At 35.8% G+C, this 16,852-nt stretch overlaps 1 protein-coding gene across 5 annotated transcripts in view; it reads left to right on the top strand.

Moving 5' to 3' along the window:
- SYT14 (synaptotagmin 14) overlaps positions 1-16,852 on the top strand; it is a 209,038-nt gene that overhangs the window by 74,650 nt on the left and 117,536 nt on the right. For all 5 annotated transcript variants that reach the window (XM_072733346.1, XM_072733348.1, XM_072733347.1 and 2 more), the window contains one exon: positions 2,862-3,077. In XM_072733346.1, coding sequence (XP_072589447.1) covers positions 2,862-3,077 — 216 coding nt within the window. The remainder of the gene's footprint in view (positions 1-2,861; positions 3,078-16,852) is intronic.

Here is a 16,852-nt window from a genome sequence, read left to right as displayed (position 1 = left end):
TTCAGATTATGTGTCTATTCATTTAGCCACATATTAAGGATTTTATATGACTTCTGTGTTACAGTGAGCATATGTGAACAATCTATTATTTTTCATGAGTTCTCTATGTAGAACTAAGATTCCATTTAATCATTTATAGTTTTCAACCACAATATTTGTGACAGTTTTCAAAATAATGAGCTAACAGTTATTTGGTTTGGTTGCAGAATTGCTTTATACTACTAATGATTACTCCTGATAATCCTTCACTTATATCCATTTATTGTCGATCTGTTCAAAAAGCCAAAAGTATACCAGCTTTTACTTAAAAAATATGTATCTGACATTGTTCTATAAGTTTAGATTCTTATAAAAATAGAAATAATCTGAGTGGCAGTAGAAATGAGGAAGATTTTCAGTTCTGCATGACTTCATACATAATCAGGCTCTGCTATTTATCAATTATATAAATGATTTTTAAGTGATATTGTAGAGGCTGATCCGGGATGGATAGACTAATTTAAAAAGAAAGCTAGTTTTTGGAAATATGTCCCTGTTGGAGTGAGTCTATTCTTCTAGCAGTTTTTCAGTTATCAAATTCAGTGGTTTTGGGTAGCGTTGGTTTGGTTTTGTTAGCCTAATTATTTGAAGTAGCAAGAAGAAAGAAATAAACAAAATAAAGTAAAATACCTATTTTATTCAGAAAATAACAGTAGAAAGTAGTAATAAATGCTACACAAGTAGCAGTATAGAGTTAATTTTGTTTTGATTTGTTTTCATTCGGAAGCATGCTGGTTCCTAAAAAAACCCAAGTATGTCTCAGGTATTCTGGATTATGGTCAGTACTAAACTTCAGCATATTATGTTCTAAAAATCATTTGGAAATCATTTGACATGTAGATTACTTCTTCATATAGCTGAACTATAGTAGTATCAGTATTACTAGTGTTTGTGTTCTAGGTTTGTCCATAGAGCTCTCTATGAGAGAGAGAGAGAAAAGTTTCCTTCTATATTTCTGAATGCAGGACTGCTTTAGGTAACATTTTGTGGTAGACGAAGTGTGACAGCAGAATTTCTAATTACCCTTCTTAGAGCTCTCCTGCTTCTTAGAGACCACCACCATGGTAGCCCACAAAGTGCTAAGAGCTCTCAGCTGGGAGTCAGCATGCCCAGGTTCTACACCAGACCTGCCCAGGTTCCAGACCAGACCACTATCTAACAACACTTTCTGCAATGATGGAAAAGCTCCATATAGCCCACCTGGTAACCAGTAGCCACACACATCTATTGAGCACTTGAAATGTGGCTGGTAGCACTGGGGAAACTTTGTTTTAAAATACATTATTTTAAATTGAATAGCTACATGTAGCTAGTGACTGCATATTGGGCAGTGCAGAATACGACACTGGTCACAGTTTGACCCTTTTATGGCTTTCTCTTACTGATTAAAAAGGAAGATTTAGACTAGTGACATCCAAGCTTCCTTTACTTCTGACTCTAAATAGACCATTTCTCTACCATATTGTAAAATTACTTATTCTTTGTCATCTCACCTGAATTTCAAACCTTGATCCCTTTAGTATAGATGATCTCAAATGTTTATAAAGAGAAAAGTATCTAGACTGAACTAATAAGTCTACATGCTGTGGTTTCTGTATCTTTCAGGGTTGTTTATCATTCTAAGAAGGTTGCATCTTAGTTTAAATGAACCTCAACATAGTGCAGCTTCAGAATTTTTACTTGAAAAAAAATGGTAGCAACTCGTTGTTATTATTATACTAGTTTACTATTATTTTAAGAGTAATATAAGTTTTATATGTCCTGAAAAATTTCTTTTAAATTTGGTTATACTTAAGTAAAATTTTCTTAGTAATTCCCCCTTTCACACAAAATAAGCTTATATCCTTCCACATATTTTCATATGTGCATATGAACATACACTGCATGTGTCTTTGTGTATTGCATGTGGGAGTGTGTCTGTGTGTGCTTACATGAGAATATAGGCACACCTTCTGTTTTATAACTTTCTCTTTTCTCTCACCATGATGTTTTAGTTTTTCTACCCTGTGAGTACCTGTAAGTTCACCTCCTCATTTGCAGTGACTGTATACTACATCATTGCATAGATATATCATCATGTACTCAACCAAGGCCCAGTGACGGACCTTTAGACTGTATTTTATTTTTGTTTTCTATTGCTGTTTAACACAATGCAGTGAATTGTCTGAACTATATATCTTTGCTCACCTGTTAATTCTTAGGCCGAATTCTTAGAAATGTGATTGGTTAATTCCTAGAAATAAATCACAGAATGTGCAGATTTAAGAGTTTGTAATGCATTGCTGAATTAATCTCTGTAAGAGTTGTACCAGTGATATTTCCACCAATAGTATATGTCTGCTCATTTCTCTGTTCTACCACTCCTAGCACAAAGCATGATCATTCTTGAGAATTTGGACCCAGATGATAACCACAATGTCTCTAGTAACATGAATTATTTGAATCAGGGCCATATGTACTGGCAATACTTCTAAGTCTCTTTGTGTACTACTGATCCTTTAAAAAAAATTGTGTAAGGTGGTGAGTTCTGTTATTTCCTTGATCTCTAACATGATTGGAAAATCCCTGAGATTAACATTTTTTATAATTAGAATATACAAATTTATCTTTTTCTATTAAAAATATTAAAATATAAAGCTTCAGGCTTCTTAAATAAAAAAATTATACTTATTTAAATACACTTCTTTATTGTGTATGTATATTCATGTGTATATGGAAAAATGTGACATCTATCTCTTTGTGTGCATATGTGTGTGTGTATCAAAATCATTATACATTATTGTCTTAAAATTTTGATTTGCTCTCCCTGTCATTCCAAATAGATAATTCCTACATGGACAAAGATGAGCATGGTTCATCCTCTGAAAGTGAAGATGAAGCACTGGGTAAATATCATGAAGCCTTGTCTAGAACACACAATTCCAGACTACCATTGGCTGACTCAAGACAAAAGAACTATGCTTGGGAAACAAGACAAAAATACAGTCCTCTGTCTGCGGAGTATGATGGCTACAGTAGTGAAGCATCGATAGATGAAGGTAACACAGGTTACTTACTTTATTATTTTTTTTTTAGATCACACACTATGGTATTAGATTACTTGTGCCTAAAATTCTAGGCATCTGTGGCTGCATGGTGAACACGAGATAAACAGGGTCACAATTCTGTGAATATAATTTATTGAAATTTAGATCTTTGGACTGAAGCCCAAACCCAAAACACCTAAAAGCAAAATACCAAATAATTTAAATATTTAAATAATTCTGTTTCTCTTTACACAGTGTAAGCATGAGGCAGAAGGTGTGAATTTGCTGTTCTCACATGAAATCAGGCTCTAAATACCTGGCATAGGAACTCACAGAATCTAAGTATTTATAGTGTTGAATGTCAGTCTGGTGTGTCAATGTGTGCTTTTTCATTCAGTGTGGCCCCTAAACAGAAGTCAAATACTGGATGTGGCACACAGCAGAAGAAATGGTGATCTGGTCTGGGTAGGGGGAAAAATGACCAAGGTGGATTGAGAGCTGCTACTGTATTATATTTTGCTTTAAGGATCACCTAAGGAATTTTCAAGGATTATTTTGTCTCTAATTGATTTTTGCTTCATGTACTGACATTGGTATAAAACTCAACCTTTGTGGAAGATTCACATCCACTCCGACATGTTTTTACATTTTTCTATAAGGGAAATAAATTGCCGTTAATTAGAGCATATTTATTTCCACATTTTCAGTATGTTGCTCACATGCTTGATACAATCTATGAGTACTCCTAGTAATTATTATCCTTATACTCAGATATGAAGAAAAGAGCAATATATCTTGGGATTTTTATTATTACATCAAATGCAAACTGTCCTTAGTTTTATAGCTGTGGTTTGTATTTAAGGGCCTATTACTATTGATTAAAGTCTTACACCAGCATGTACAGTTGTCAAAGGAGCTAAATCATCTTTTTTTTTTTAATTCACCTTAATGCTAGCTAATGGTTGATGTACCTTCTTTTTATTTCTACTAGTACACAATTTATAATAAATTAGTCAAATGCTGAATATTACTATATAGAAAGCTCATTATGAAATACAAGGGAAGAAATAAAAAATATTAGACTCTACCCTCAAAAATACCTTACTCGTACTAGAGAAAATCAAACATGTGCTTACCAAGATAACTGAGTAATGTAAAGCAGTAAAGCCAGTGCCCACATATGTATACCTCTTACACTCCTGGCTCATGAATAGTAAAACCGAAAGAGAATGGGTTTTAAACCTGATCTTTGTTCACATTCTGGCTCTGCGACCTAACACTTAGTAGCTACAGACTTTGGGCAGTATAGTTATTAGTTTTTAGGTTTGTTTCATCATCTCTAATATGTGGATAATACCTTGCTAATAGGATTGTCATGAACATTAAGTGGTATAGGTGGCAGTTTTCAGCAGAGTTCTGGCCCCTGTGGGTAAGTGACCTGTAAATGGTAACTATAGCTGAGGGTAGTGAGAGCAGTGCTGGTGATGAGAGTGAGCAGTCATGAGCAAGTCCTGCATTTGTCGTTTGTGTCCCTAGATGCTTCCCTTTTTGCAGCTTAAGTTTAGAATTTTTATTTTTTTCCTCCTCACTGCTTCATCTCCCTCACTCCCTGCACTTCTGTGCTGTCTTGATTGCTTCCCCATAGTTCTCTTATTCTAGCATGGCTCTATTATCTGGGCGAGAAGTGATAAGGAGAGAAACATAGCCTCAGTGGCTCTTGTGTTCTTGCCCTAAGCTCTGGAACTGGTGCAAATGTCCTGGAGTCACCTTCTGTTTTCATTTTACCTGTATATTTAGGATCTATCTCTACTTTCCTACCATTTCTACCCTAACTTAATTGATAAGATACCGAGGATAGATTGATTTTCGGCATTCTGAAATTAGATTTATTTCATAAACATTTGTCGAAAGCTTTTTATGTGCCATACTGTATACTGTGGATGTAAAGATAAATAAAACAAAGTTGTTTCAGAGAGCCCACAGACTAGAGGAGGAGGACCATTTGACTATATGTGTAATATCATATGATAAGAGGTCTTTTAGTTTCATGAACAAAGTGCCGTAGACATACAGAGGAAGTGCCTCAGTTCTTGTTTGGGAGGTGGGGAAATTTACTGTAGTCTTTACAGAGTTGGTGAACTGGACTTAAGTAAACTATTTCAACAGCCATGGAATAGTGACTGCATGAGAGTAAATGGGAATATATTTTAGTGTCTTTAATTCAGGATCTGTTTGGAGAATGGGCAGGTAATAGGATTGAATGCCATGCTTGGGAGCTTATTGTATTATAGGAAATAATACAGTCCTGGAAAGTTTTTCAGCTGAACAATGTGCACTTTTAGAAATGTATTTAAGGAAGATTTAAATAAAAACTCTTTAACCATAAAAAAATAAGATTATTTAACTGTTGTAACAGAAAATGAATTGAAAGTAGGACTTTCGGAGTTAGAAAGGACCAATGAGATAAACAGTGATGAGATCTTCATTGGCAGTGAGTTTGGGGACACAGAGTTTGTGGATTTAAGGATGGTTTCAGTATATCTTGAATGATCGAATGTGTGCAGTGAGTGAAGAACCAAGATTTTTAATTAGTTCATAGAGCATTAGAGAAGTAAGTTTGTGTGGGAGGAAATAATTTAGTTTCCATCATGCTAAATCATAAATGTCTGGAACATCCAGGTGGAGATGGATATCCTTATTATTAAAATGCTGTAATTGGGATTTAAGATGGAGAGATGACCAAGTGTTAATGTAAGAAAACAATAGACTAGGAGAATAGTTCTGTATCAAAGGTTATTGCTTATTGAAAAGTCAAAGTCTCTTTGAGCTCAAAATAGTTTTAGTGGGAGTAGGGGAAGAAAGGAGAATTTGATTAGAGGGGGAGATTTTAGAGCTCTTAAGGTCTTAGGTAAAAGCAGTTTCAAGTGTTAATAAATTTTTAACATGCCCACATACAAAGATGCAGAAGTATATATAAAGTTCTAAAAAGTTTTGAGGAAAGGAGTAAATATCATCTGTTGCAAAAGTTGTGAGAGTACTTTAGAGAAAATGGCATTTGAATTTAACTTTGAAGAATGGGTATGAAGTTGGTGAAAAGACTAAGTAGAGGTATTTTAGATGGAACTTCATAAACCCCAAAGTACAAAGTGAAGTCCATTTGGCTCCAACATGGATGGATGGATGGATGGATGGGTGGGTGGATGGGTGGATGGAGACAGAGACAAGAATAGGAAGCAAAACTGAAAGAAAGATGTAAGTCTAACGTCTGGAGTACCTCCCTGACAATTGGATTTAATTTGTTAGCCAGTAAGAACTCGCTGGAAGTTTTTCACCAAGGAACCATAATCAGGGATGTGCCTAGAAAGATTAACTTAACAATAGGAAGACTATAGAGAAAGACACCCAATTATGGAGTCTTTGGAGTAGTTTGTGTGGAAAATGGTAAATATCTGAATTACAATAGTGATAATAGAAATACAGTAGGATAGGAGAGACATTATAGAGGTAGAATTTATCAGATTTAGGAGCTGAATGTTTTTGGAATGTTAGAAAGAAGGGAGGGTCAAAGATGACACTGGGTCCTAGCATGTGTGACTAGGAGAATCATGAGGTCATGAATATAAATAGAAAGTGCAGAGAAGGATCTCTTCTTTTGGAAGTAGGGGCTTGGGGGTGGGACATAGAAGTGGTTTTATAGATATAATGAAGCAGGACATTTAAGCAGTTGGAAATGACCATGGAGCTTGAAATCATGAATGGGTTTAGGGAGAAAAAGAGGTTCTCAGATGATGCATGCTAAGAAAGTAGAAATCATGGGCATAGATTTAACTGTTGAAGGAGGATGTATGGAGAGAAAAGATCAGAGAACCATTTCCTTTAATAGGAATCACCTCCTTTAACAGGAGAATTAAGAGTGTCACTTGAAAGTAAAGGCAATAAAATGGAGAATCAGGAGAATATTGTATTTTATCAGCCGTGGAAGGAGAGTTTTGAATGCTGCCTGTAGACTGGGGAGGATAAGAATTCAAACAAGCCCCCTTCTTCAATAGCAGTTGGTCAGTAATGTTCAATTAAAAATCTAGCTGCTTAAAATAACAAATTAGATCGAATGTTGTTAAGAAGAGAATAAGTGATCAGAAAGCCTACATTTGCTGCCCACACTTTCTTACAAACTACTCTTTCCTTTTCAACTTGCAGAATTGAGGAAGAGAGGTAGTGGAAGGGGGTTGTAACCATAGTGTTCACCTTCTCCAGCCCAACAGTGGTAACCCTCCTCTGGCATATATTTGGGAAGGAGATGGATTTGGTTTCAAATACACATTTGAGCCTCCAGCAGGTGGTTGTTCCTCTGCGTGGCTAACTCAACAGAAACACTGTTCACTTCATGGCTGGCCACCTAAGAGGACTGCTGAGTGTAGTTCTCTTGGTAGGATTTGGTTCATTTTTCTGAGGTAAGATGTAAAGGGATAGATATGGTAGGTTATGTTTCCTTTTGTTCTGCATATTATTCTGTTAAGTTTATAAGATCAAAGTTAACTGATACATAGATTGAGGGTAAGTAAAGGGAATTACAAAGGTAGAGGAAAAATATTCTTAAATGTACCATTTTTAAAAGACTTCATTTATTTATTCATGAGAGACACACAGAGAGAGAGGCCAAGACATAGGCAGAGGGAGAAGCGGGCTCCCTGTGGGGAGCCCGATGTGGGACTTGATCCCAGGACCCCAGGATCACTCCCTGAGATGAAGGCAGACACTTAACCACTGAGACACCCAGATGTCTCCTTAAACATACATTTTTTTACATGACATACTATTACCTCATTAGCGCTGTTAAGGAGCCATTAGTTCATTTCTCAGTATTGAATAATTCTAGTAGAGAAGCTTTGAAACAGCCAATACTGAAAGTATCTGTAAAATCAGAGAACGTCAGGGAGGGCCTGGATAGGGCTAGGAGAGAACAATGCAGAACTTTCTGACCAGGTAGTAAGAACTACCATATTGAGCTCCTTACTGTGTTCCTGACTCTTAGTTTCTGTATATACCATACTATTTAGTCTTCATTGCAAATCTTCGTGGTAGATAAGATTATCCCCATTTTACAGAAGTGAGAAGAGATTTTAGATTGAGTAGATAATTTTTAACCAAAGGTTACATGGTAGGTTATAAAAACTATATTTGTCATGTCCACTGCAAAATGAATGTTGTTTTAGCTTCTGTTTCAACCTCTTCAGGTGAGTCCTTTAGAACAGTTTATATACTATAAATCTGAAACACAGATACTCTAGAAAAAAGGTAAGAAAATGTGGTGGCATATTTGTTATCATGTTTTCTCCTCTAGGTGGCCATATTAATCTTCCAGTTTTGTGAATTACAAAAGGGAATGATATCTGTAAGAAATTTTTCCAGGAAAAATAAACATTAAAATAATATATCCAGTTTCCTTTGTTCACAATTTTAACTGTATTTTTACTGTGTTGTTCTTAAAATTAAAGACATTTTCTGATAATCCTGTTTTATTTTTAAAAGGCTTCAGAGTTAAGTGGTAGGCTGTGGATATCTTGTTTAAGAGTTGGTAAATATAGACTAACCTCTGAAATTCCGTTCATGCTAATTAGTGCTTTCCATTTCTATATTAGAAAAGAGAAGCCAATTAAAGATCTAGAGCAAATTCAGTGTAAAATTATTAGAATGTCTATTTTTTATAGCTTTTCATTCTTAGTTCACTATAGAGATTGCAAACTATTTTTACATATTGTGGCATAGCTACATAACTAAATCATAATGTTATTTTGGGGTGAGTTAATTAAAAATAGTATGTGAAATAATTTTTGGCATCACTTATTTCTTAGGATATGTGGCCCATACATAGACACACCTGACATTCTCTTTCTTACTGCTACTCTGCAAGCTTCATGCTATTAATTTTGATGTTATCTTAAAATTAGGGGCATTAAAACATATTGACTTATACATTTTTATTTAAATGTTACCTTTAAAATAATACTTAATAATGATAAATTATGTATACGTTAGATGCATTTTAACTGCTTTATAAAGATTATTCTATTACTATTCACAGTTTCTTTGTGGAGAAGGCAAGCATAAAAAAATTCTTTTTTCCAGATGTCTTCGCCACAAAAATGCTTAATGTCTTAGAACAGTGAAAGTTATATATATTAATGGTTTGTTGAGATTCTTGGTAAACTTTTTCTTTGATTTCAGGAGTTGTTTATGTACATTTTTTTTCTCTGAAGAATTTGTGTGTGTGTGTGTGTGTGTGTGTGTGTGTGTGTGTGTAGCTTTAAGTATGACCAGTTTGAAGAGAAATTGATCTTAAAGACTTCTGCATCTTTGTGTTTTGGAGATATTTTTATGTGATGAGATCAGTCGCTCACAGTACTGTAGTGTTCATTTATAGGGCTACTTTTGCAGGCCACCATTGACCTATAAGATGAGATGTCTTTGTGCAGTTCAGGTAAAGGTACAGCCTGCTGTGTAGACAGGTTAGAAAAAGGTATTGCCTTTGTGCAGACACTGCATCATGAGTGGTTAGCATCTACATAAGAGGAAAAGGCATCCCTTCTTCCAGTTGTAAGATTTGGCAAACCCTCAGGAAACTTTTTGCAGTGCACAGACTGCACAACCATACACAAGGCCCTGAGCACCTGTGTTTATACATTTCCAGTCTTAAAATGAATTGGTGGAATTCCTGTGTTTTCCATGGTGAAACTATTGATCCTTCACTTTTCTTTTTTGTCTGAGTACTTGTCTGGTAGTCGTTAGCTAGAATGATAGAAATTAAGTGATAGTCGTTAAAGATATCTTTGATTGATTACAATACAAAACTGAAACCCAGAGACATGTGATTTTACTAAGATTATAAAATTCATTAGTGGCAAAACAGAAGCTGTAAGTGTTGGAACAGGTTGACACCGTTAAAACGAGTTATTCCGACAAACGAAAAAATGACAACATAAAAGAAAAATAGGATCATAAATATGAAAAAAACAAACCTAGTAATTACCAGAGGGGAAGTGGATAGGGGGATGGATGAAATAGGTAAAGGGGATTAAGAAGTACAGACTTCCAGTTATAAAATAAGTAAGTCACAGGGATGAAAAGTACAGCATTGGGAATATAGGTAGTAATGTAATCACTTCATATGATGACACATGGTAACCACACTTCCGGTGGTAAGCATTTCGTAATGAATATGATTGTTAGCTCACTGTGTTATACACCTGAAACTTAATATAATATATTGTACATCCAGGCATCTGGGGTGGCTCAGTTAGTTAAGCATCTGACTCTTTTTTTTTTTTTTTTTTCTTTTTGAAGAGTTTATTTACTCATGAGAGACACACAGAGAGAGGCAGAGACACAGGCAGAGGGAGAAGCAGGCTCCTCCCAGGAAGCCCAATGTGGGACTCGATCCCGGGACCAGGATCATGCCCTGAGCCAAAGGCAAACACTCAATTGCTGAGCCACCCAGGCATCCCAGCATCCAACTCTTGATTTTAGCTCAGGTCACGATCTCAGAGTCTTGAGGTCGGCTCCACATTGAGCATGGAACCTGCTTAGGATTCTCTTTCTCTTTCTCCCTCTGCCTCTCCCCTACCCTGCTCATGAGGCGCTCTCATTCTCTCTCCAAAAAGTATGTGTGTGTGTGTGTGTGTGTGTGTGTGTGTGTGTGTTACACATCAACTATACTTAAAAATAAATTTTTAAAAGAGAGGTATTCGGTAAAACTAAGTGAATAGATAAGAGATGCACTATGAACTGAACATAGGCTGCATCCCTTGCTAGGGGTTGAGGCACGTCTGCTAAGTAGAGGAATAATGCTCACAGCAATCTGGCCATTATGAAGGCCTGACACTTTCTCTACGGGCTTCTGTTAGCAAAGCCCATAGGAGCACAGTCTCAGATTTGGGGAGCATGACATAGAGTCAGAAATGAACTGACAGGAGGAATCTTATTGCCCGAGGGCAGCAGTGACGGGAATATCTGTACTCACTGTCAACTCAAGCTTACCAATGAAGTAGATCTCATAGGAAACTGTCCCTAACGAGGGAGGCACGAGTCCATTTGTACTCCAGCGTGTGAGATAATATCCTTAGATGGTATAATAGAAACTTGAAGCTACTTCTAAAGACGGTGCCTAACATGCCTATCAAGTCTAGAGCCTGGGGAAGACCCTCACTGCGTTAGAGGGGAGTGGAGTTCTGGATGACAGTACAGTGGGTAGGCCTTAAGAGGAAGGAGCCCTCTAGCCAGAGGGCTGTTGATTATCGTGACTGTTGTAACATTTATTTTTATTGTCTTTTAGGCGCTGCTAAAGTCTTCACGTAGAATATTTAATTTTTATCTTCGCAGAAATCTTTTTATTTTGTTATTTATTTATCTAATTAATTAGTATTCCAGTTTTGAGAAAACCAGCAACTCGGGGGCGGGGGGCAAGTTAGCATGCCCTCATTTACAACCGCTCCAACAGCTGGGGTGCAAACACAGGTTCAGTTGCTTCCAGAGCTCAGGTGCCTGACCACTATAGCACACCACGTCAGGTGCTCTCCTACCTGGTATAAGGATAAAGAAACTATTTTTTTCTTCCAAAAAATAATGTCCCGTTGTTCTGAGAGAATTTTGTGACGCCTATGGCCTCAAGGGAGAGAAGGAATCCTACCACTGGGAAGGATCCAGGGTTTTGGTCTGGGGCTCCAAGATGAAGCAGTACTCGTGCCAGCTGTACGTAACCCAAGCCTTGGGCAGCCCTTCTGCAAGCTATACAGGGCAGGCAGTAAGACCGTAGAGCTGATTTGTGGATTTCTTATCCTCAAACCCAATACAGAAAGTTTGGGGGAAAACCAGTGACTTGTCATTTTATCTCTAGCCTTCTTCCAAGAAAAGCCAGCAGGGGCTTATTGAGATACTACAAAGCTTTTCCATGGTGGACTCGTGTTAGAGTTCACTTAGATAAGAAGAGAGATGTTAGGAGTTGGTTCGCATGGGAAGTATTCCACCTGGGATACAGGAATCCAGAACTAGTACCCAGTCACCTTCAGATCTGATCAGATTAAGGACACCACAGCGGGAGCGGAAGGGCCAGCCCAGGTGACTTGCCACATGTGCAGTGTCACACTTTAGTTTTATTGTTATTTTTTCACGTCTTGGCAGAAATCTTAACCGTAGACCTTTGATTTAGACTTAGGAAGCCCCATCTAATATTTTTAGTCTTTGTAACAGTCTCAGCAGTACTTAAAGATACCACTACCACCAGTATGATACTCAAGTATAGTTCCAGGTGCAGTATGAAAGCAGCTTTTGTAAATATGAGCATCTCCAGTAGCATTAACCAGTTTATTGGTTAATAAAAAGCTACACCTTACTTTTCAGTGGACTGGCAGGCACTTCAACAAATTACAAAGAAGTTAATGGCATTCACTCATGTTCATACCACTCACAATCAACCACCATTCATCCTTTAGCATTCTTCTTTCCAGAATTTTCTATGGCTGTAACTTAAAACAATTTATACAGTAATATGTAATACATTTTCCTTCAAAAATTTAACCTGTTAGAAAATTAAATGTTTCCTTCTCTTGATCCTTTCCCTCATTCCCAGAAGCAACCTTTATTACAAGTTTGGTATATATCCTTCCAGTCTTTGTTTTCATACTTTATAAACATGTTAGCTGCTCATAGAAAGTATATTTTTGTGTGTTTTTAAACTTACATAAATGGTTTTATCAGAGGCTTATTGAAGATGTAATGGTCCTTTTTCCTTGGGGAAAAAGGGAGTGAAGTAGACAGTGAGTGAAAGGAAGTCAAGAAATATCAGTTAACAGAATAGGCTGAGTAAAATTAAAATCATTCCTTAGTCCTCAACTTCTTAAGACCAGGGACTGAGTCTTCTACTGTTAAATTTCCTTTTCCTCCCATTTCCTCATGCATAACATCTGATTAAAGCCATTAAGTAATTTTCTTTGGTGAATTTATATCTTAAAGAGATAATTATTGTCAATTAATGTAATTTGTGGACCAGTAGGAAGATTCTTGACAGTTAGAAGTTTCTAAATTATCAGTCGTTGTCTTTCCAAAAAAAAAAAAAAAAAAAAGTTGAAAAGGAAAATGTAATCATTGTTAAAACATGAAATCATAAATGATAAATGTTTGTGATGTTAACTCCTCATATATTCTTCTTTCACTTTATTTTATAAGTGATAATGACTCCTTATACTGCTCAGTAAAAAAAATCTATCACTGAGGAAGAGAATTCTTATAAATGGACACTGGAAAGGGGAAAGGAAAAAAGATGAGTGGGAAATATCAGAAAGGGAGACAGAACATGAGAGACTCCTGACTCTGGGAAACGAACTAGGGGTGGTGGAAGGGGAGGTGGGCAGGGAGTGGGGGTGACTGGGTGATGGGCACGGAGGGGGGCATTTGATGGGATGAGCATTGGGTGTTATTCTATATGTTGGCAAATTGAACACCAATAAATAAATTTATAAAAAAAATAAACTGGAACTGAAGAATGTATTGATGCTATTGGTTTCTTATTAAAAGCTTTAGTGTGAAGGTGATTATTAGAAATTGATTCTATGTTTCTCACCCTGCACATTGTTTTTATGATACAGACCTAACTAAGCATCTGCACTGTTTATTTACATACTCTCTAAACTTGTTCACAACACTCCTGAAATTTTAATGCTTTTCTGTTTAAAAAAAAAAAAAGAAAAAAAGAGTTTGCCTTAATATTGAATCACAGTATGAGATAAGATCACTCAAATATATTTTCTTTCCAGTTTCTGCTGTAACTTGAGCTGGAATAAGAGTTAAGAGAGGGGAGAAAAAAACAGTTAGGACCATGAAAGAATGAACCAAATTGTTTACATGATAGTATCAGAAGACCATTTCCTGTCTGCTCCATGTTTGGGCAAATGTGAATCACGCTTTAGGTTTTGAGAAGCAAAAGGAAGAGGCCTGATGGATGCAAACTTACACTGGGCAATGGGGAGAGACGATGAAAGGTGAATTTAGAGATACAGTGGTACAGGTTACACACCATGGAATGTAGATATTCCTGCTTCATTCTTGTTAAATAATTACTGAGCTGTTTTCAAAGAGGTAACAACTTTATTAACAGTTTTTTTGGTAAAATGAAATTGAGATTCTATTTTAATTTTAAAATTCTGAAAAATCTCTCCTGTAAGCAATCTTGATGTGGGGCTCTCATTTTGAGACTTCCTGCCTGTGAGAAAATAAATTATGTTAAAATCTCTGATGAATGAGTCAAAAATTACCTTCAGAAGCTGAGAGATATTCTGATGCCTTGGCATATCTTTTCCCTTTTCTTGGTATGTACTCATAAAGATAAATATTTTCTTAGAAAATTTGATTATATTTAAGTCATCGAGGTATTCAGTAATGCCATCAACTAAAACTAAGATAATTTAAATGGATTTTGAGAATTAGTATGGTAGTTATTTAAGGCCTAGATAGTTATGAAGTCCTTTGCCTTCTACAGTTTACACAATCTTTTACTCATTGTGCCTGTTTGTTAGTTAAGGGGAAAACATTAAAGGATTTTGGTCAGTGGTAACTTGGGAAATGGTTAAGTATAAATTTAAGCATAATGAATACCTTTTTCAAGATGATGGATTAAAATATTTTTGAAGGTAAAAAATCTGTATTTCTCCTACATTGATAACAGGTTAATTACAGTTCCATAGACACATGAGCTATAATACAATGAATGATGATAAACACTATTCTGAGCACTTTACATAGATTAAGTCTTTTAACCTTCACAGTGACCCTAAGACACAGACAGGTTTTGTTGGTGTCCATATTTTCCAGAGAGGACACTGAAGCACAGTAAGGGTAACTTATCCAGGGTTAGATAGCAAGTATGTGAGGGAGCCAGGATTCAAGTACCAGTCCTCTGTCCTCAGAGCCTATCCACTGAACTCTCTCCTGAGAAACCTTGGATGATGTTCTGTGAGAAAATCCGTTTTTTTTAATGTAATTTTTACACCTAAATAAATTCTTTATTGCTGTTTTTAATGTGTAAGTAATACATGTTCTTGATAGAAAAATCAGAATTTATGGACAACAAAAAGAATAATTACTAAAAAAATAAATAAAATAAAATAAATTTAAAAAAAGAATAATTACTCATATTCCCATCATGAGAATTCTATTGTTTCTATTTTTTTGTATCCTTTCATGGACATTTTTATTTGCATACATATTTTTTAATTAAAATGGATTTCCTACACAGTGTTGTAATCTGCTTTTGTTCTACTCAAAAATATACCTTTTCTTGCCAACATATGCACTTCACAACATCACATATATGGATTGTACGATATAACAGTGGATTGGTGCACCAGAGTTATTTAACATTTTTTAGTTACTGATATTTAATCCGTTGCTGATTTTTCCTATGGATATGATTTTTCTTAATAATATCTTAAAATGATTTATTTTCTACCATGTTCTCTGGCATTTTTTGGTTTCTGATTCAAGAGTCTGACTTGAATCTCTGATCAAAGGAGTTCTTTTCATCTTTTAATAAGAGGTCTGGATGTGATTTGTGCATGTTTGTGTTTTGTATTCTGTAAATAATTCAAGGGGTTATACATTTGTGATGGCATTTTCTAGACTCAGATGGTATTAAAAATATTGAACTGGTATGATAATCTAATATATAATATCTATCTATAATATTTTTATATAATCTAGCTAATATATGAGTAAGGAGTAATTAAGTTGAATATATTTATTTGTTCTCTTGCTAAAGTTTATCTATAATAAAACTAGTTGCCAAAGGATATAAGTTGTAGGAAAAACTATCAAACTCTTCTAGAGATTTCAAAATCATTTAATTATTTTTAGAAACTGCTGCTGTGATCTTTGATTTGCTGCCACTGCTAGCTAAATGATACTCTTTTCTGAGCCATAATTTGACATTGGGAACTATTTCAAGCTCATCCAGTTATTTTTCCATTCAATTTGTAGTCATTAGTTGACTTGTAGTGACAATAACTAGAAACTTTCTCAAATAGTAATGATATTGTTTACAATACAGAATCCTTTATCAGCTTCTGCTGAACTGAACAATTACATGAAAATGTTTTCTAGCTTGCCATGCTGACAGGTGTTTTTATATATTCACTATCTCTGGTAACATCAAATGCAAAAAAATATTGGAATTTCATATTTAATAAGGTTAGACTTAATCCTTCAGGATAGATAAGAGAAAGAGAAAGTTAAAAAAAAAGGGGGGGGGTGGTGGTGAACCTGGGCTCTGTTGTTGAGCTGCCCACGTTTGATTCCTGACTCTCTGTGCTAATATTTTCTTATCTGGTAAATGGACATGATGATAATATAATAGATAATACCAAAATAAGCTAATATTTATTTATTACAGTGTCATTCACTGAACAAATGATAACTGTCATTTTTATTGATAAAATTAATATGATGGTGCTGACGTTAGCTGGACGTTCAGTGAGTTTGTGAAACTCAGCAGAGTATCAAAAAGGGGTTCCCTCTCCAGGGCATCTTCCCAGTCTCAAATCTCCAGGCTTCCATGATGTCCATGCTGTAACAGGAGCACTTGTGGTACAGCACCAAGACAGTGCCTATGGTGACTTCCATTACCACCCACTCCTCTGCAGTCCTTATATCCCAGTCCTGTAGAGGCTGTGGTCACTCTAAGGAGCAACATGAAGGGAAGTGGATAGGCAGCAGGTAGCTACAACCTGGCTAGACCAAATGGA

This window comes from Vulpes vulpes, chromosome 13 (assembly GCF_048418805.1).
Source record: "Vulpes vulpes isolate BD-2025 chromosome 13, VulVul3, whole genome shotgun sequence".
In the NCBI taxonomy this organism is placed as follows: Eukaryota; Metazoa; Chordata; class Mammalia; order Carnivora; family Canidae; genus Vulpes; species Vulpes vulpes.
This window is presented reverse-complemented; position numbering and strand designations above follow the sequence as displayed.